Genomic DNA, 22,410 nt, shown 5'->3' on the forward strand with positions numbered 1-22,410 from the left:
GTTACGTAACTAGTAAACCTGATAAATAACTAGTTAGTTAAGAGGTTAACTAGTTACGTAACTAGTAAACCTGATAAATAACTAGTTAGTTAAGAGGTTAACTAGTTACGTAACTAGTTAACCTCTCAATTAACTAGTTAGTTATATGGTTATCTGGTGGCAGAAATATGCCACCATAGTATTGAATATATCATATATAATAAGAAACAAATCATTATTAAATAGCAAGAAAATTGTCAAGGATACAATATATCCGTGGAACACGAAATCCCATTTCGAAATCAAAGGCAATAAATTATAAGCTAAATAAATTAGTAAGAGAGTCGTTTGGAATTAATTAGGGAATAAATAAATAAATAAATAAATAAATAAATTAATTAATTAATTAATTAATTAAATAATTAATTAATTTCCGCATGTGTTATGCGAAGATTTATCTACCTCAGGATAATTCATTTTACATAGGCGACAGGACGTGGTATAGTTAGTATAAGAGAGGCTACTCTGTCATTACAAAGAATGCACATAATTTTGTTGTTTGGCAAAGTTGTCTCCCTTAGACAGCCGCTTTTGCGAGTGACTACCAGATCTATTTGGTTTTCATATCAATTACTGCAAAAGAGATAAAAATGTCAAAACCTGGCTGTCGACAGTGCATATGAAATTATTTATTACCAAGTTCGTATATGGTACACATTTTTTTTACATATTTTTTAGAATTATTTCTGGTCAAATTTTAATGTTTTCTGATCGCTTCTTGCGAAGAAAATTGAATGTCTACGCTATCAGTGTGATATATAAAACCAGGACAGCCTGACCAGGGTCTGCAGTAGAATTCGTCATAAAATATTGTCTGCTAGTTGAATTCGTCGTATCATAAAATATCGTCTGCAATATAAAATTATATCATATTTTCTCACGTAGGTAAGTAACTAAGACCTTGTACAAGATATACTTGTGTATTCAACATGTTGAACACGTTCTACCTTAAAACCATGAAAGTAATCTGTCAGATCACGTTTAATAAACTTCAAAAACATGCAGTTTTAAACAAATGAGCCGACAAGAATCATTACTCTTTTATCCAAGTTCTGAAACTAATATCATTACCGCCTCCATGGTCGAGGGTTTTTGACTTCTAATCCAGTTACCTCTCTGGCGTGGGTTCGATCCGCGGGAGATGCTTTGGTAGTTTAGCGCGGAGGAAGGTAGTCTAGTACTGGTGTAACTCTCCAGGAACGATGGTTAAGAAACTACCCGCCTATATAACTGAAATACTGTTGGGAAAAGGCGTAAAATGAAACAAACAAACAAACAAAAAACTTACGCATCGGCTTCCTGGAAATAGCCAGTACTGGCGTCATACTAGGAAACCTGGTCGTGACCCAATAAGGCTTGAATCCATGATCCATGTGTTGAGAGGCAGACACTTTAACTACTAGGACACAGCTGCCATTATGCATCTAAAACGTTATATTGTTCAATGTTGCAAAAACGCATGGAAATGAAGGTTGTCGAGTAGATGTTAGCATTACATTGATACCACATTTATTAAAGTCTGTTCACTTTAGCTGTGTTCATTGCCCACTTGTATGCTGCAATACAAAAATAGCTGATAGATCAGAATTGTCTACTTGGCATAGGGTGTATGAAATCAGTTATGTAAATGGATAAATGAAATGCCTTTTTGATCAGTTGTTGGTTTAATAAATTCAAATGTGGGTTTATTTCGACTGAAGATACACCCAATGCCCATTGCCAATGCCCAACTACCTAAACGTCTGTCAAAGTGGTTGCTAAAGTGAAATAAATAGTCAATACCGATGCAAGATACACCACTAGGATAATAGCTAGTATCGTTTGCTTCTCATTAAGAGTAGCTCATACTATTCCCAAACATGATTTGAAAATGAAAAGATCTGAGCTAGATTGATTCCCCATTTGCTTATATATAGGCCTAAAAAAACTTGCATACAATGCACTAGGTTGTTGATTAAACAGTATCCAAATTACAATGTACGGTCTTTTGCCAATGTTGTCACTGGCGACGAAACATGGGTTCATTTTTATGAGCCAAAACGAAAACACGAAATCAAGATTTGGGCTACAAAATCTGGCAAAAGACCATGCATTGCAAAAAGAACCTTCAGTATAAAGAAGATAATGTATGCCATTTTCTTTCAAACTCACGGTCCGCCATTTAGATTGCCGTTCCAAAAGGCAAATCTTTTAATGCGAAATTTTACGAGACAAAAGTTCTTTGGAAACTATACAAATACTTTTAAAAACGAAATGACCCGCAACAGGTTTGACCAATGCCATATTTCTGGAAAGAAACGCGTCATCGCACAAAATGTCCAAAGTGCAAGACTTTCTGAAGAAGAAAAGTCATTTTGCTCTCCCATTCTCCGTATTCACTTGGCCTTGCCCTTGCTTACTTCTCTTTGTTTCATAAATACCTTTTAGACCGAAAATTTGTTAAGAGCAAACAATTCGGTTCTGCAATATTCCAGAGTCTTCTAGTAAACTTAAAAGATTATGAAAAAGATTGGATCCAGATACTGAAACGTTGGAGTTGAATACTTTGAGGGAACGAAATAAAACAATCAGTGAAACCTGCAAAATTTGATTCTTCATAGGTTTCACATAGGTTGCATTCATATTTAAACAGTCCTTGTATAAAGTTAGGTTCAGGACAGTGATAGTACAAAGTTTGGTTTCCTAGAAACTATTCTAAAAATTATAAACCGATAACCAGGCGAGAGGACTTAAACACTTAAAAAAGCATAGTCAAATCTTCAAGCTCATATATACAGTTACTTGACCAGTTGGAGTAGTTAGTTCATATTGTCAAGCCAGTAATTTAAATGAATGACCTAATTGATTCACATCGTCGGACTAGTAGATTCACTTCATCGGACCAGTAGATTCACTTCGTTGGACCAGTAAATTCACTTCGTTGGACCATTGGACTAATTAATTTCGTCGTTGATCTAGTTTATTCAAATCTTTCGAACAATATTCAATTTCACACCTTATTTATTAAGAAAGAGTTCATTATGCCTAAACAAAAAATGGCTGAAATAAAGTACCCAACTCAAATTAAAATATAAATCTTTTAATTATAAATAAACATTCTCAATTTATTATATACAAAACAATAAACAAAGTAAGTTTCCTGAGTCATGTGCAATATTTGTATAAATTTCAAAATCACAAAATTTCAATTCAGAAATATTTTCTTTACAATTCTGTAAAATACAAATTCAACAGACAACACAACAATACAGAATTTGTACAAAGTGATGATAAAATTTAATCTATACATAGTAATGTAGCAAATTTGTCATAGAAAAATGAACACGAAGGCATGGTATCACAAAACTTTTCACCAAACCCGGCCGAGTATTTGACATCAGTTGACATAGTTTTTTTTTATTATAACTGGGTATAGGGTGACGAAGAAATCTGTGGCGCCGAGTTCGAGCCAGGCCATGACAATGACGGCGGCGGCGCTGGTGAATAGTACGGATTTCCCAGTGACGATAAAAACAAGGGCTGATATGGATCTTCATTGAAATGAGGGACGGGATAATGTGCCGATGGACGGAATAAAGTCTCTTGTGGTCTAAGCGATGACAACAACCTTGGTTGTTCTGCTAGAAAAGGGTAAGGATATATGCCGTTTAGTGGTCTCCCTGTCGTAAAAGGGTTCATTCCTGAATGAGATGGAAACCGAGGATCAATGTTTCCCCGCTGCATTGTTGAAGGTACATCAGACGACAAAGTTTTCGCCGAAGAATTCGGAGGCGGAATGGCGTCCTTTTTCTGTGGCGTTGTACAAGATTTATTTGAAAGAATGTCTGATAACACTGGTATCTCACATCCACTTGTACTGTATGGGTTATGTAGACCGCCAGCGAACGCAGGATTTAGAAAATTGCATGTTTGACTAGGAAATGGGAATGAACTTTGGTCGTTTTTCGCAGGTTGCGGAATGATATTACGATTACCAGCCAAACTGACAGGTGGTCCGTCAGAACTGCTGGAAATTTGACTATTCTGGGTCGGTTTTGAAAATCCCCGTGGTGTTACAAACGCTGATGCATTCTTTGAATGATTAAATCCGCTTTTCAGCTTTTCAAAAAATGCTGTTGGTGTTACTTGATTTGGAGGATTGATCATGTCATAACTTCCGGTGAGCAAAGTGGTTGTAAGTCCTTTCTTGATTGCCGCCTTTTCTTTCTGCTTGTTTGTTTTCTTTTTCCTATTTTTCTTTCCCTTTAGGGGATCGTTTTTGAATTTAATCAGTTCACCTATGACACTTTTCATAACAACATTTGGCACTACTTGTTCACCATCGTCTTTTAAAGAACCATTAGCACTACTTTCTTCGGAAGAACTACTTTCATTTCCATCCGTTGCTGCCGGACTATTTTGTTGCGAGTCAGAATCTTTAATACTTCCGGTACTGCTGGTACTGCTAGTGCTTGTGTCACATGATTTTTCGGATTTCGACTTGCCTGAGTTTCCAATGACATCTTTCCTTCGTCTGTTTTGAAACCAAATCTAAAAAAAAAATTAAATACAATGCTACTTATTTCTTTTGTTACACCGAAAATTGACTTTATATTCATACGATGTAGAAAAAAACTTATAAACAAATAATTTGAATATTACACATACATATATAAGATATTTAAATTTACATGATTTTGTAGTGGTTTTGGTTTCAAAAAACTAATATACTTTCAATTTATTCATCGTTTTGCTTTACATAAAAACGGCCTGTGTTTTTGTTTTACATGAAAACAGCCTGTGTTTAAGGATATAATTCTAATAAATCTTCTTACAGTGGTGGACATGCATTATCATAATTGAATACTTCAATAATTGTAATTTAAGCCAGATAAGTAGTATTAAAATGTTTTAAAGTACGTTTTCAATATTATCCAGCATTAAATGCTTTCAAACCCACGTGAATATGTAATAGCCTACGATAAATGTTAAAGATAAGATAACGCGAATTAAAATATTAAGAAAGTGTCATAAGAAAGAGTTATCTAACTTGCTGATTATACAAGGTTTATTGCCCCTTATCTAGGATGTTATTGCTAGGTAATGATTTCGTATCTATGTTATCTATGTTGCTATAATAACATGATGACTTGTTTTACAACCATTAATACTTAATTTATCAAATGTAAAAATGTTGACGTACATTATCAGAAGTAAATAGCTTGTAAAAGAACTGGTATACTTTATACACTAGAAGGCCTCAAAACTAGTGCAATGTCTTGAATTAGCCACCCCCTCCTTTTTATTCTCAAACTGATAGAAAAAATACATCAAGCTGCATTAAATTGTTCAAATGTATTCAATTAAATGTTAAGTCAGATTTATTTGTTTGTTTCTTTTTTTTCGAAATTTAAGTCATGTAACAGAACAGAACAGTAACCAATCACTGTCGGTTACCTAGGCGGCTACTAGTACCTAGACTCTTCTATCCTCATCTATAATTTAATAATTTTATGTTAAAATCCCTGAAATTCGTAATGGACTATCCCAAACATACAGCAGGGCATGCCCATTAAAACAAGTAGGAGAAGAAAGGGTTAGAATAAATATGGTATAGCATACCTTCACTTGTTCTCTGGTAATACCAACACGTTTGGCAATAAGTTGCTTCTGCGTGGAGTTTGGGTATCGAACCTCATCATATATACCGTTCAGAAGTTCTAGCTGATACCGGGTATAACTCAGACGCTCTCTAGGAGGTGGAGGCGTGAATGGTCGATCTTCTGCAAGAGAGGACAAGATTCGTCATTTAAAAATGAATAAATATATATTATAATCTTGATCTTTTTTTAAATTTCATTGGCAATTGATCTATTTGTTAACCTAGTGACTATGTGATATTTTCATTCTATTATCATAATAAAGTTTAAGACTATTAGTAAAATAAAAACATAAAGCGGTAGTTTATTATTGTAACATTTAAATTCCTATTAAAACCTTAAGGTTTTTTTTAACTAGAATGATGTTCTATTATTATTCCGAAAGTAACAAAAGATTTCTTCTTTTTCATCACAGTCCGAGAAAATAATAATATTTACGACTTACCATCATCATCATCGTCATCATCACCGTCTGATTTAGATGCTGTTGTTGTCGGACTTGGTCCTTGATGTAAGGGCGGGGGCTGATTCCAATGTACCAAGACTCTGTGGTTGTCATAGTGTGGGGTACCCATGGGTCCACCGAGGGGATACTGCGAGGCTGTGAAAGCGGCATCAAACCCTGGTCCTAGATATAACAAAATTATACATTACAATCAATGAATTCAAATTTTCTTTTCGACTAAAGTTTCGCGGATCTAAAAAAGCACACGTAAACGTTACGTAACATGCAACGTCTGTTATTATGTTATACAAACACTTGCTTAAATGTATAAAAACAACATGAAAAATAATTAACGGTAAATGTTCAAATTAAAAAAATAAATACAAATATAATAATTTCGACTTTTTAAATCTACTGCTTAAAATACTCTTGTTCGGAGACTACTATGTCACAGATTTACAGAAAGCTTTATAAAGAGCTAACAATATTTTCTTGTGTTTATTAAATACAAAATTATACATAAAAATACACTTACCTATATTATAATTCCTTCTTACACTATCAACTTCAATCATTTTCAGTCTGTTTAAATCATAAGTTGAAAATATAAACTGTATATAAATTCTTCAACATATATATCACTAAAAAAGTATCTTCGTTAAGAATATCAACAATTTCTTCTTTCACGTTTTATGCCTTTTCCCACAATTTTTTATTTTATATATCTTATATCCTTCTTTTTATTCAAATATCTCTAAGAGTGTAAGTCCAAGATGAAGTTCAGCTACGAACTATCTATTTTTTATTGCCTTCCAGTGATAATGTTAGGTCCCTGTCATTAATCACGTCTATTTACTCTCAATTATCACTTTAATTGCCTTTAATTGATGTTTGACATTCTCAATTGTCACGTGTCTGATCTTTTTTAATTTTGAGTAAAACATGGAGGGAAATAGCACGTGCTAAATACCACTTTAAATATTGAAAAATGTTTTTCACATCTTCCAAAACTCGCGGGAGTAAATATTTATCCTCCACTGACAATCCAGTTTCATCCGCATTTAAATTAAACTATTGCATTCATTTCTTTTCTTGTTATAAAAAACTCTTTCCGGTACTTGTTATAAATATTAAGTTAGAATTGATATTGCTGCTAAAATAGTTAAAATTTGTTTAATCTTTAACTCCGTATCAACTTTAGTTTTAAAACAAATTCTCTGTGGCTGATATTACGATCAGCAAGTTGTCGCGATTGGCTAAGATTTTAAACACACTTGATTACGGCCAAGTAGATGATTTGTCAATTTGGCTACTATAATAGCATTTAGAATTAAAAATCACACTACGCTGCGAGTTATGCTGGTTTTCTTTCCACCTAGTGCGCATGTTTAGAGATCTTTTGTCCGCCAATATCCGATTGTAAAGGACTTATGAAAGATTCGACCAGTTAACTCGTTAGCAGCTTAACAGTTGCCAATTTACAATAATCCGTATTGTGAGAAAAATTGTTAAGAAAACAGTTTCTTTAAATATTTTTTCACAAACCAAAGCAGAGATTTTCTCAAGTTTACACAATGTATCGTAGGGCATTATAGATCATTTTCATAAAATTGAAAAGAAAAAGGTACAAGAACGATGTAATATTTATAAGTAGGAAATTGGTTTTGAGAAGTCGAAGATTGATTTTGTTGTTGATGTGTTTTTGTTGCTTTACATGTTGTTTCACGCAAAAATAAATCCTGAATAAATGACGATCAAAATGATGCAAATATTAAATCGTATACAAGATGGGTTGTTTCCCATAGAATCGTTTACTGGCATTAAATATACAAATATCGATAGATTACAAATATACGAATACGAATATAGAGGGGCGTATAAAATTTGCAAGAAGAACCTCACCTTTAATTACATATAAAACTTACAATAAAGTGGTGGAAAAACTAAACAAAAAGAAAAAAGGAGAGAAAAAAAATGAGACATTACATTATTCTTAATTATAGTATCCTGTATGTGATCTGGTATTATACAACGTATCATAAATAAAAAGCATATTTAAGCATAATTAAAACGGGTTATTGTCACTCTCTACAGTGATATAGGAGGGGGCGTGAGGGATGTTGCACATTTTCATTATCCCTCATGTACAGACTCAATCAAACCGAGTCTGCAATTCTTTTGTAATTTTGTTGTGATTAATGCTTCCGAGGGATCACTTTGTTTCCAGATTTGTATAAATTAATATCATAATACAAGTAAAATCATTGTAATGCTTTTCACAAATACCATGTTGGCAGTTGTATTTCAAAAATTTAATTGGTTCATGATGAAGTCAAGTCAATGCAATGATGGTGGGACGACTGATAAGCCCAGCGTTACGTGATCTAACCCAAGATGATTGTATTTTTACTTTCAATTAGGTAATGTACTTTGAACAATTTTAGATTATTTTTTGATAATTTTACAAATATAATGTGTAACAAATTCAATTTTCAAACAACAATTGTTTGGTTTATTTCTTAAAAAAGTCAATTACAAAGTACAGCATATCATGTGGCATAAAACTTCATGAAACCAAAAAGACATGTTCTAAATGGGTTGTGGACTTATACCTAATGGAACATCAACGTTAATACATGTATATTAATAAAATGTGCTTCAAAAAACTTTGGTATGCTATAATTGGGTCCAGACTTAAATGTTTAATGCTGAACGAATAAACCTTTAAGGTATATGAATATAATGTTAATGAAATAAAATTATTAATTTATTCATAATAGTATTTTCTTATTATGTTATACCAAGTATATGTAATTGGGTCTTTTTTTTAACGACGATGAGATTGTAAAGTGTAAGTAAAATAAAATGTATGTTCTGTTCATGCATATCTTTATTTGCTGAAATTAAATGTTGTAAAAAAATAATCTTACAAATATCTCTTTTCAATTATATTCTCTAAGAGATTACGCATACATTGAATAATGCTATACAGTCAAAATCTTTAAATCGCAATGTACATGTCACAGAAAATGAGATAAAATGTGCTATTCAATCATGTAAACGCGGAAAAGCCAGCGGAATAGACAAAGTATTCTACGAGCACTTTATTCTAGGTGGAGCCGTTGTTATTCATGCACTGTCAATTTTATTCACCTTAATGCTAAGAGAAAGTCATATTCCGCTAGGAATGAAGAAAGGTATTATTGTGACAATTCATAAAGGTAATAATAAACGCAAAGATGACCCGAATAATTTTAGGGCTATTACGCTGATGCCTACCGTTCTTAAATTGTATGAGTCAGTGTTGTTAGGACGCTCGTCAAAAACAATCCTGCAAACTATCAATAGCCAACAAGGTGGTTTTCAAGATGGATTAGGCTGTATGATGACATCTTTTCTACTCAAAGAAACTTTACTGTATTGTAAAGAATTACATAGTCAAGTATATGTTTGTTACTTGGACGCTCGACAAGCATTTGACAGAGTCTGGCATGACGGCCTTTTGTGCAAGCTTAATGATTGTAACATAGATGACAATATTTTTTTATCATTTGTTGATATGTATAAAGACATGACTAGTGTTGTAAAATATAAAGGGTCTACGTCAGAGCCACTGAAAATGTTACAAGGCACAAGACAGGGGAGTAAAAGCTCACCGCTGCTATATATTTTATTCATAAATGACTTGATAATGGAAGTAGAACGAAGTGGTCTCGGAATCTGTGTTTACAACTTTACGATAAGTTCGCCAACGGTGGCAGATGACATGGTGCTAGTTTCTTTCTCCCGTAAAGGTTTACAACAAATGCTAGATATATGTTATAAATACGCGTCAAAATGGCGATTCGAATACAATGCTTCTAAATGCTGTGTTTTGAAATACTTTGCCCCCGACAATTATATGAACGAACAAACTTTCTTACTAGGGAATTCACCTATACCATATGGTAACCAATACAAACATCTCGGGATCCTTTGTGATAATAATCTATGCATGAATCCTTCCATAGACGAAGCAGTAAGTAAATTAAGGATAACATTTTATGGTATTCTTAATTGTGGTCTTCACCCAGATGGTTTAATACCTCCGACGCTCACGACCATTTATCAAACGGTTGTTTTACCAAAAGCTTTATATGGCTGCGAGCTATGGAATTCTGTGCAGTTATCGGCAATGTTACGCTTGGAGAGAGCGCACAGAGAATGTATTAAGTGTATACAAAAAATACCCCGCAATACATCGACAGTTATCTCCCTTGGTGCATTAGGTATGTTTCCCATTGAAGCTGAAATTGCTAAACGCAAACTGATATTCTTTGGTCAAATTTGCAGACTCCCAGAGAAATATATTGCAAAACAGTTCTTTGTACACAGACTTATAAACTATTTGAACGGGGATAAACAAGTGATCGGATATATTCCTGATATGTATAAGCTATTAAGTAAATTTAATTTGCTCCATGTACTAGACGTGTATTCTGTATGTGGTACATTCCCAGAGAAACAAGCTTGGAAAAACGCTGTTAAACGGAAAGTTCATGAGTGGTATGTCAATGAAAGAAACGAAACTTTGCAAGGGCTCATGTCAGATCAGCATATAAGCACTGTGTTTCAGGGAGAGAATATGTGCCTGTTCTGGTCTTTATGTAAAGGGAATCGCTCAATGAAAGATGCATGTTACAATGCTGTTTATATTCTAGGAAGATTATACTCCTATACTGATATAGAGTGTTGTAACAAATGTAATGAATTGACTAATAAACTTACTCTCCATAAGATATTTTATTGTGCTGTTAACCATACAACTAGATGTGATATGTGGTTATATATTTTGAATTGTATCGGAATAAATGCCTATCTAGACTATATTCTACAAGATGAGAGAAACCAACTGTGCGATATTTTGTCGGGTTTTAGAGATTATAACTCTGCGTTTGATTATAATGCCCGGCTATGTTCATGTCTTACATATTTGTTTAGGCTTTGTAAGTGACTACATATATTTCAAGTAAAGCTTTAAGGGAAATACATCGTGATATTACATTACAATAGACTGTGTTAAAACAAAAATAAAACTGTAATTTCATGTCTCATCCGCTGTTCAGATCTTGTGTTTCGTTTCGATAAGCATTGAACTCTGCGGATTCCACAGTACATGTTACAATTTATTTAAGACAATGTTGTAATATAAGACAATATAAGAAACATGCTTATATGATGTATTAGAAAATATGACAGCAAATATAACTCCTGTTATATAAGATTAATTTTCCTTAATTTTTGATCCTGTACTTCTTTTTCGACATGTGCAGTCTTAAGGAAATTGCCTCTCTTTACTTGTTATTAATGCTATGTTTCATAATACTCGTATGTTTTGTGTTTTATTATTTCATGTAAATATTTGTATTTTTTGTATGTATATATGTTATGCTCTTCAAATATTGGAGGAAATAAAAGAATATATTAACATGTTTTACAAACACATTTCCATGTATAATTACTTTAACGACAAGTGATTGAGTAAAGGGCCAAAAGAATGTGTGAAAAACCTGTGCCTGCGTAGATGTCAAACTTGAGTACTTCCTTAGACAAATTGCAATTAAAGGTGTCATAAAACCATAAATAATTAATAAATAAGTGAAATGCATAGCAATTTGTACCATAAATTAAGTTAAATTTATGTTTATTGCTATTGAAGATATAAAAATATATAAATATCTTTTAAATTAATTTACAGTGTACAACAAAAGAGGTATAACGATTGCAAAACGGAACATAAAATGGTGTTAATTTTCTGGCTCATTTTCATTTGAAATTCTTCAGACAGAATATGGTTGCAAATACATGCACAAATATTCAGTCCTGTTTCTTGTACTTTAAAATGAAATTTAAAATAAATGACAAGAATAACAAAATATATTTCTCTGAATTTTTGACGTCTGAGAATTTTCTATTTAAAAAGAAACTGTACGCAATTTGTAAACCAAGACATATAGTAACTTTTATTTTGAGTATTGAAATCATTTTCTCAAACTAGAAATCCCTGGAATTAAAGTAAAATAATATACATGACTTTTTACATGTACTATGTAGAATTCGGGCCCGTTATATATAAGAACTGTCCGATTTCGAAAGAGTTTTTGAAGTAAAAATATACAGAAAAATGGTAAAGTTTTTGTGTTTATTCAATGTAACCCTGACACGATCTAATTCTTGAATGAACGGTAAACTTTAACGAGGAGATACCAGTTTTCGTTTTCCATTACATGTTAAATTGATTTTATCATTTTTTATTATTATAAGTAAGCATAGTATTGACTAATATGATTTTTTTACACATTGACGTAGTTGGTATCGAACTCTGGAAACTGTTGCCTGATCTCCACACCAGGGAACAAGTATATGATGGAAATAGTCTAGACGACGCACATATACGCACACACATGTGCGCATAATGTAAATATTACATCTGAGCACCAGTAAATAAACATGATAGCTACAATTCCGTTGTGAACACATTTATATTTCTTTACTTCTTTACATATTATGCTAGAAACGTTGTATAGTGTATAAAGCAAATAAATTGTGTTGTGTTGTGTTGTGTTGTGTTGTGTTGTATTGTATTGTATTGTATTGTATTGTATTGTATTGTATTGTATTGTATTGTATTGTATTGTATTTATTGTATTGTATTGTATTGTATTGTATTGTATTGTATTGTATATTTGATTATCTTGTCCCAACTAGGGATTTAGACGGACGCAAAGAATATTCCTGGTTCCAACGGGCACTCATTTTACAAACGCTTCAGTTTAGAAATAAACGTATTTGAACTTTGACCTTACTAGATTTTGTAGCGGATTAATGTTGTATTTTTTATATGTACAAAAAAGAAATATGAGACACCCATAACATAACGTCACAGGAGAGCATTGGCATTGCTCGCGCTAGGTTATAAATATGCTTCGCCTTGAATAAATCATACATGCACCGTCTGGACATGCACGCGCTCTTCAGCGTTTGTCAGCGTCTGAAATGATGAAATACTTTTAATGAAAGCTAATATAAAACAAATATTTATATAGTTTTAATATACGAGCGTTTCTGGTATGAAATAACGTTAAACTACTGATAAATCTTCCAACCAGTTGACCCTTAGTCTTAACCTTGTCTATTATGCCTCGTGCTTTAATCTCCAAATAGCAATTTTAAGATACACTCCAATATTCATTTGTAATTCAAATAAATTTATTGACAAATTTTTTGATAAACTTTCAATTTTGTTTCAACCACTTAATAGAATAAATGCCGCCAAACGCTTTTACAGCGATGAGTGCGATAAGTTCCGGATCAACGCGATACGGCTCTGTAGAACGGAAGCTAGGGTGGGTGCTAACAGCACTTTCCGTTATTCAATAAAGTGATTTTCCGCGCTTTGAAGTTGTATGCATATGATTAATTTTGTATGTCGAAAACCAACTTTCTTATCATTTGTTATGTTAAAATTTAAATACTGTTTAGTCAAAAGGTGAAAAATGAAAAACAAGTAAAGAAACAAAAATTATAAGTATGCAGCCCAAAGTTCTTTTCTCCCGTGAAGACATTTTGAAGTTAATTATGCCATCTTACCAATAATAATTTTTAACCCTTACCACGCTAAATATCTTAAATTGACTTAGCCATCTTTTAAGCTGGACAAAACCATTTATAACTTTTTAAGAGAAACTGACTGAATAGCGAACAGCGTATGAGTATGATCAGATGGCACAAAATTAATGTGTCGACTGGTTTTGGACTGCACTGGTCTCAGAATTTGTTGCCGCTAGGAGGCTTAAGGTTAAAGTAAGCAGACGATTTTATTCAGTCAATTGCTGTAAATATTCCAAAAATTAATTTCGGTTTCAAATTAAATTCAGACATAAGATGACGTTAGGGATTGGCATGACGTATAGTTTATTGAAAGCTGAAAATATACTTTAATCACAAAAAGATTTTTTTAAAGATTGTTATAAACATGTTATAAAACAAAGGTAAGATCACTATACCAAAATTGTTTGAGCTTGAAAATAGATATTAGGAGTTGAATATGGATATAACACAATAAAACATTATCTTATTGTTCAGTCCATACGTGTATAAGAGTATGTTAGCATTTTACACATTTTTCCCCTTTCTAGCAATCATGGGGGACTTTTCAGTACTGTACGAGTAATGCAATGGCACACCATCCTTCTCTCACAAATACAAAAACTCTGTAAAATTCTAAAACACACGCACGTGCTAGCGCGTGCACACACACAATAAAGAAAAGAAACGAATGAAATGAAAAATGGTTGTTATAATAATAACCAGGTCGGATTCTTGACATAAGTTTAGGCTTTTAACTTAATTAACTTACGAACGGAAATACTGAAATTATATCATAAGGAACGCCCCTCTAAAATTTGTGTACGACAAGTCCAATCAGAATCAACTCATGATTTAAGTAAACAGTTGACTCACTTTGACTGATACCGTCAACCCTAAATGTATTTATCAACTAGAGGGATTAACAGCCGTCACTTGTCATCAGGGCCGTTCTTAAGACCGGAGATATTTACCCTAGTAGTTGAGGAATCGTCACATAATCTCAAATACCTGGGATGGGATTTGTACATCAGTTATAGAAACATAGAGATCACTTGAATTTACTGATATCGTAAAGCCATCCTTGATCCTGGGTAAGCTATGAGAAAATAATTCTAACTCTATAACAAGAGTGTATGGGATTTGGAAGGTTTATCGAGAGCGTGATAATTATGATGTTATGACTTAAGAAATCTAAAGCCTTAATTGCAATGTAAATACCAGATAATCCCTGCTCATATTTAAATGATTTCTGACTTAAAAATACAAATTCGACGTTCCTGACTTATCAACAACATGGGGGAATGCCGCTTCGTCATCTAGAATCTATATTTAAAATAAATTTATAAAAATATTGAAAACATAATTATGCAGAATTAAAAATATTCACAATTTTTAAACTGGTTATATTATTATAAAAAAGAGTTTAATGGTTTAGGCCAAAGCGTGTATTTAAAGGCATTTATATACTCTGCAGCGGACTTAGGTGCTATCATTTACGCAGCAGTTTGCCTTCACTTTGCTCGCCCGTATGATATATTCAAATGGTGAGAGTAAACAAGTCACACACAAAAGCACAAATATTTTCAATTTAAATGATAAATTTTAGGCAATATTAGTTTCACAAAGGTGGTTAGATTACATGACCACAAGCGTGAGATTCACAAATCACCTCTCCGAATACCATATTGGACAGAAGCGTCACCAAGCCAGCAACCACGGGGTAGACCGATGGTCAAAATGTTACCTCACTTGAACTTTCTCAATAATCACTTCTGAAGTTTTAAGTTAGAAACTATATTTCAGCCATAAAATTGTAAAACAATTTATCTTTCTACCATAATATAAATTATAGATAAGATACAATTAAATATCTTAAAAATTATAGATAAGATATAATTAAATATCTTAAAACTTAAGTTCCCGCCCTTGTGCACGTGTACTCGTATTCTTGGATACACGTTCTAGGGATAATTAACAAATACTTTACTGCTGGTTTCTAGTTTCTACAGACAATAATATTCTTTTTGGAAATGTATTAAATTAATACATGTTTAAACTTCCATTTTTATTGGTATAAATGGACAGTGATTTAATGAAATATTATTAATATGAACAGATTCCATTATTTGAAAAAATATATATTCTTTCAGTTGCAATCGCCGTAACTGATTAGTTTTATCTTTTTGGTTTCATACGTAAGTTTATATACAAAATAAATAAAAGAAAATACTAGGATCTGCACCATTATTATAATTTGTCCTCCGTGATATATTGCAGAAACAACCAAACATAGCGCTTTCAACATATTTTGAATAATAATAATAATAATAATAATAATAATAATAATAATAATAATAATAATAATAATAATAATAATAATAATAATAATAATAATAATAATAATTAATAATAATAATAATAATAGTAGTACAAGCAAAACACAATAAAATATTTCTGCTTCCCACGCACCTTTTAATTAATAGAGAAAACATTTACATAAATTGTCAAGACTTCTGTAAAATGAAGTATAACATTTGACACCGCTGCTTGAAATTTTAAACAAAAAGAATATGTACAGCAGTACGGTGAATTCAGGAGTTAATATTTGTCGGGACACAGTTATTGTGGTCAGACGCGGAATGCACGCGGTGTTGCTAAGCATTGTGGGACGTTGTGAGCTATTCTGTCCACAATTCTGTCGGTATAAACCAAATTTGAAAGACATGTCTAAGTGAATTAACAAATGGTAATCTCAATTTCAATTTATCTGATGGTCAAGTGAGCAATTTACGTGTTACATTATCAGCTAACATACCGCAAATATTTTGGAATGTCCTTTGATAAATGTACTCGACCAGACTTTAACGTGTGATAAATTAGGTCTGTCTGTTGTAATATCCGAATTAGTCAGTATGACGCTTATGACGTCACGAACGACGGAATGTTTTTGTTTTCAAAGATTCGAAAACAAGTGCGCGGTATACTGTTTACTGGTAATGGTTTAACTAAAATACTAAGCAATACGCTGGTGCACTTTTTAGTTGAGTTTCACTTATGACCGTCCGGTTAGATCATTATGTAGAGCGTTGAATTGTCAGCGTTGAATTGTCATTTTCGTTGTGACTGATCATTAACTCCTTCCTATGGTCATTCGCACTTTATGTACAGAAGTTATCTGTTCCTTGCGGAAGTGAAGGCAACTAGTACTGGTAAACTGCCACAGCTTGCCCCGGAAAGATGCTGTGGCCGAACTGTGCTCTGGTGAATTCAAAGTGGCTTACTGTCGTAAACAACCATCATCATCCCCACCACCACCACCACCACCACCACACTGATTAGATTATAGATCTAATCTTTCAACTAGATCTATTTTAAACACCATGGTGCATTATCTCATACCAAAATACATGTACATGTAATATGTTTTCTAGTCATTTTACATGTGTGACGTCTGATTTTAATGTATGACGACGACGGGTTTTAAAGAACACATTTTAAAGGCATGACGACAGATTTTAAAGTTTTTAAGGTATGGCGACATTATTTTTAAGGTATGACGGCGGATCATAGTAGGCTTCTGATAAAAAAAATACCCCATGAATCGTGTTTAGTAAATTCTGAATCCACACTCTGGAAATGGTTTGAATGAAAACGCCATAATATATTACTAAACCGTCTATGTCAGGTAACTTTTATTCAAAGACTATCATGACAAAAGGTAAAAGTGTAATATCATAATCTGTACTTAATACGGATATTATGAAAAATTAACAAAATCAAACTTCTTGACTGTCATTAAGAAGGAAGATCATCCCTCTCACAAGCAGACGACAGTCACCTTTTCAATGATTTTACACACTGAAATCATGTCATGTTACATTACTATACTAACACTTCATAAGATATCAAACATAGCTGTTATAAAGCCAAGACGTTTTAAATTGTTTGGATTTTTTAAAATTTCCTTTATTAAAATTGTATTACCACATTGTATTAGCTCATATTATTCATTTCTGTTTTAAATTACTATGTACAACATAATTAAATAATAATGAAGTGAGTCTGAACAAATGTTCTTTATCTTAAGAACCTAACTTTACAAAGAACGGGGAATACTCTATTCCATGCCTTCAAAGGTGGGCACAATTACAGTAATTGGAAAATTTGTTCATCAATAATTGATTGAAGCATTATTTTAAAGTCTTAAAGAGCAAGATGACAGTTTTCTGTATGAGAAACACTGTTTACACTGACATATAAACCTGTGTGATACACGTTTATTGTGCGGGTCCAGTGAAAACACCCTTGGACTACTAATCAAGGGTGTTGCGAGTTCGACTTACTGCTTCTCCAATTAACATTACTAATGAAACTTTATAACTCGAGGTCCAATGTTTTTCTATGCTCGCCCATATAGTCTCTTTCCGGTGGCGAGGGTTAACAGACCCAAACACACACAAATGATGCTGTACACAATGCACGCAAAAGAACCAGTAGTTTCTCAAGGAATGCGGTTATATCTGGCTACAAAAAAGTAAAATTACTAACAGTCTTCTAGAGAGAAAGAAAAAAATCTGGATAAAGTGTGATCCCTCGCAAGCATTTATCACAACAAATTACATGAAGATTGTAGACTCCGTTTGATTGAGTCTGTAAATGAGGGATAAAGTGCAACATCCTTCATGCCCCCTTAGCACCAAATTGAGCGGTGTTCAATTTTCAACACTTAAAAATGCTGGAATCAATGAGCCCGAAGGACTAGAAAAATATAACAACACTGGAAATCTGATAAAGGGGGGAAAGGAAAAATCCTTCAAGATCAAATAGAATAAAGTTTAAAAGATAAAACAGCAGACTCGGTTTGATTGAGTCTGTTCATGAGAGACAATGTGAGGCGCCGCATCTCTCACGCCCCATATATGATATCACTAACTTAAGCAGTAGGCTTATTCACCCCCATTTGGTTCGCGCATATTACTTTCCCGTGCCCACTATAAAGAAACATCAGCTATGTCTTCTCAGTTTAATTTATACAGTAGAATAGAGAGAGAACATTGACAAAAGGAGGTAAGGATATGTTTGACATTGTTGTGACGGTCTCAAGTATTTACTACTGTGTAAGAATGGCACCATGTAGTTTGTTTATTATACAGGTGTCATTGTGTTTATGACAGACACCAGGTGAAAAAGTGTCATAAAATAATCCCAGGATTCTGTTTAATTTCTTATATTATTATCATTATGTTGATGTTATACTCCTCAACCAGTCTTTAATAAAAAAAATATTTTGAATTTCACAAAATCGTTTCTTTTATATCTTATAAGAACACAACAGGATATTTCGGAAACATGTGACCTTTTTCATCAAAGATGATAAAGATTGAAATATCATGTATTAGTATTTATTGTGGAGCTAACTGATCTCTTAATTTCAATAATCCGTAGATATTTTCGTTCCCAATTAAGGAGTTTAACATCAAAGAAAAATATTCATTGGCAGAAATTATGTTCATTGTAAGTTTACAAAATATCTGACTGGAGGGCATTTGATAACGTTTTGTCCGACTTAAAGAGACCTTAAAAATAGAACTAGCGATGTTCAGTTGAATATTGTACTTTTTCGGAAACTTGTTACAAGACACTTTAAAAATAAAACAATAAAAGGGAAGAAAAAGAATTTTGCGAAATAAATAAAAAAAAACAACAACAAAACCCAACAAGCATATGAAGGTGTGTGTGGGTGGTCGGGGGCAAGCAAGGGGCGGGTGGGGGTTTAAATGAACCTTTCGGGTAAGCTTAGGAATATTAATAGAGTTCATCGATTAACTTTTTGATTGATTTTAAATATTTTTTCCTCAGCTGCATGAATGAACACAATTTAATTTGAATCGAATCGAAATTTCAAACGTTAATATTATCAACAATAATATTTTTAGTCGTATATAAACAGAATAAGATCGAATGTTATTGAAACAGATTACAGGTTTTCTTAAGGAGGTTATTGAAGACTTTTCAAACTTGTTCTAATTGCTGTTTGACATTCGTGGAATTACGATTATTCTTTTTAAAAACCATTAATACACTTTGATACTTCGAAAGACATTCTGCGGTCACTTTAAAGAAGTAGACACGAAGAAGTTGAAACACTATATATAACATTGGCTTATGAAAGAATTAAAAAGTGAACTTAACAATGGACTTAATCCTTTAACAGGTATTAATCCATCTTTAAACAAATCCTGAAAAGCGGCAAACCCTTTTGTTTGCTTAAAATTTACGTTATAATTTCAGTGGAATAATACCGGGACTAATGCAAATGATCACACTTATAATATACTTAATGGCCATTAGAAACAGTTAACAGATTAAAATTATAATCTTCTTACATAGCTAAATATGGAAGGAAAAAACATAAAAAAAAGAAGCAGGTCAAGAGTTACTGTATATAAGAAACACATCAATTAAAACCCTTGCCTCGCTCATTTTAGTTAGTATTACCGTTTACGATACAGAACAACATCAACATCATATCCTGGGTAACACCTTCAGGATTTTTCAGAGACACTTTCAGTGTTTCCCACCTAACCAGGGGTGTACTGGTAAGAAGTCCAGGTAATCCTGGCATGTATCAGTGCTATACACTGGGCATGTAAAAGAACCTACGGATCTTTTCAATAAGAGCTAACGACTGGTTCCCGGATTCCCTTGTATTTCATAGCTGTCTCTGAAGTGACAAGTCTAGAGTCTACCAAATCGGCATAAGAAACTCGAACTACATTACATTATATATCGTTTTCATTTGGGGGCCCCCCCGAGTACTTCAGGTTGCTAACTTTTAATAACTTGTCCCTCATTGCTGTGGCTTCAAATCCCGTTAGAGACTCTAGATTCTTTCATGCATGAAAGATATCCAGCTAGCTTTTGGAAAGTCGGTGGTTCTATCCAGGCCCCCGCTTGTACATGAAAAGTAAGACATGTAGGTGCACCCAAGGTCTTTGAGCAACATTAAAGCGGGATAGTCGCCACATGATATTTACTTTGTCGCAATGGCTTTAAATAAAGCAACACAAAAACAAACAAAACCGTTTCAATAGCCATTTTCAAATCTGTATAACGCATTTCCAGGTCTAGGCGTCCCAAATCCGAGGATTCTCTACTATTTCGACATATTTTAGACATTCAATACTGAACACCCTTAAACTGATAACATTCAATACTAAACTCCCATGAACTGGCAACATTCAATATTGAACTCACTACAAACTGGTGACATTCAATCTTCATCTCTCTTCATCTGATGACATTCAGTATTGAACTTCTTTAAGCTTGTAACATTCAGTATTGAACTTTCTTAAACTAAAACTGGTAATTAAAAGTTGAAAACAGACCTCATGAATTGATGACATTCAATTTTTAACTCCCTTCAACTGATGATGTCTGATGATAATTTCACTTTAATCTAAATGAGGACATTCAACGTGGTTCTTTCTTAAATGGTGACAATCCATATTGTTCTCTCTTACACTGGTGACATTCAATATTGAACTCTTCATCTGGTGACATTCAATACTGTACTCCATTGGACTGATAATATACATGTATTTGAATTCAAAATTCATAAGCGGATCATGTTCTGTACCACCAAGGTCACAAATAACATTTATTTTAGAATACTTAAATACGTATTAAATCATTCTGAGTGACAGAAGAAGAACAATCACCAATGTCAAAGCATTTTGACAGGTTGTGACATAGTTCTTAACGAGGCTTTTCACAGAAATTAATATTACAGTAAGGTGCCAACTAGGGCAGTAGATTGTGAAGCAATTTCAATTTAACCAGGATTAAATATGATCTTAAAATATCACATAAGATGAACTTTATTATTCAGTACATGGTTTTAATACATATTAACTTTTTGATACTGAAATCTCTAGAACAAAAATGTCAAATTTAAAGCAGGGGGCAGTACTGTTCATAATTATGTAACAAGAGGGCCATGATGGTCCTGAATCGCGCACCAGAAACCACTGTTTTTTTCAGCTAAAAATGCAGCAGAAAATATGTTAATCCACAACACACCTGGCTATCTGCAACAGGTGCGAGTATTTTAACTGCAATTTGTAACCTTTTCAAGAGGGAAAAGTACTATAAAGTATCATTGAGGTTTAAGCATATAGAAAACAATGACAACTGACTGCTTGCATATATCGCTTTTTTAATCCCCAGTCAAGTGAGGGGATTTCTCCCCTTAATAACTGACTTAATAACAGACTTGTAAGTTTAGTCTGTGTTACAGTGTTATAAGTTAGTGAACAAAGTTTTGACTAATTTTAAAGTTGTTTGAATCTTGAATTGTTTTCCTGCTCCTTACTGTTGTTTCCATTGTTTCTAATACTTTTAGTGATTAAGGTTGAATTTTACGTCGGTGCCAGATAGCGTGGGAGCAAACTCCGCACAGTAGTTACTTCCATTTAAATTAATAATCTATGCCGAAGAATGAAGGGGAGATCACTGCGTGGATATTGAGCGTGGCAAATGTTGCACTTTACATTTTTTTTAATGAACAGGTTCAATAAAAGAGTCTGTGATATTCTCAATGCTCTCGAGGGATCTTACAGATATTTATAATCGGGGCATGTTAAAGACATGCCACTG

At 33.1% G+C, this 22,410-nt stretch overlaps 1 protein-coding gene across 1 annotated transcript; it reads right to left on the reverse strand.

Annotated features, from left to right (window-relative positions):
* Positions 1-3,145: 3,145 nt before the first annotated feature.
* On the reverse strand, positions 3,146-7,318 carry LOC132745525 (uncharacterized). Its single transcript, XM_060734474.1, has 4 exons — positions 6,659-7,318; positions 6,124-6,306; positions 5,641-5,801; positions 3,146-4,569 (listed from the first exon to the last, which is right to left on the reverse strand). Exons 1-4 carry the CDS (start codon positions 6,696-6,698, stop codon positions 3,439-3,441), a joined length of 1,515 nt encoding a protein of 504 aa, XP_060590457.1. The 5' UTR covers positions 6,699-7,318; the 3' UTR covers positions 3,146-3,438.
* Positions 7,319-22,410: the final 15,092 nt, after the last annotated feature.

The sequence above is a fragment of the Ruditapes philippinarum genome, unplaced genomic scaffold (assembly GCF_026571515.1).
Source record: "Ruditapes philippinarum isolate M1 unplaced genomic scaffold, ASM2657151v2 ctg2233_1_1_1_1, whole genome shotgun sequence".
NCBI classification, from domain to species: domain Eukaryota; kingdom Metazoa; phylum Mollusca; class Bivalvia; order Venerida; family Veneridae; genus Ruditapes; species Ruditapes philippinarum.

Coding starts and splice junctions, on each gene's coding strand:
- LOC132745525 (XM_060734474.1), bottom strand. CDS start 6,698: ATGATTGAAGTTGATAGTGTAAGAAGGAATTATAATATAG. Junction 6,307..6,658: donor AAGAAGGAATTATAATATAG/GTAAGTGTATTT, acceptor TGTTATATCTAG/GACCAGGGTTTGATGCCGCT. Junction 5,802..6,123: donor TGATGACGATGATGATGATG/GTAAGTCGTAAA, acceptor CCTCTCTTGCAG/AAGATCGACCATTCACGCCT.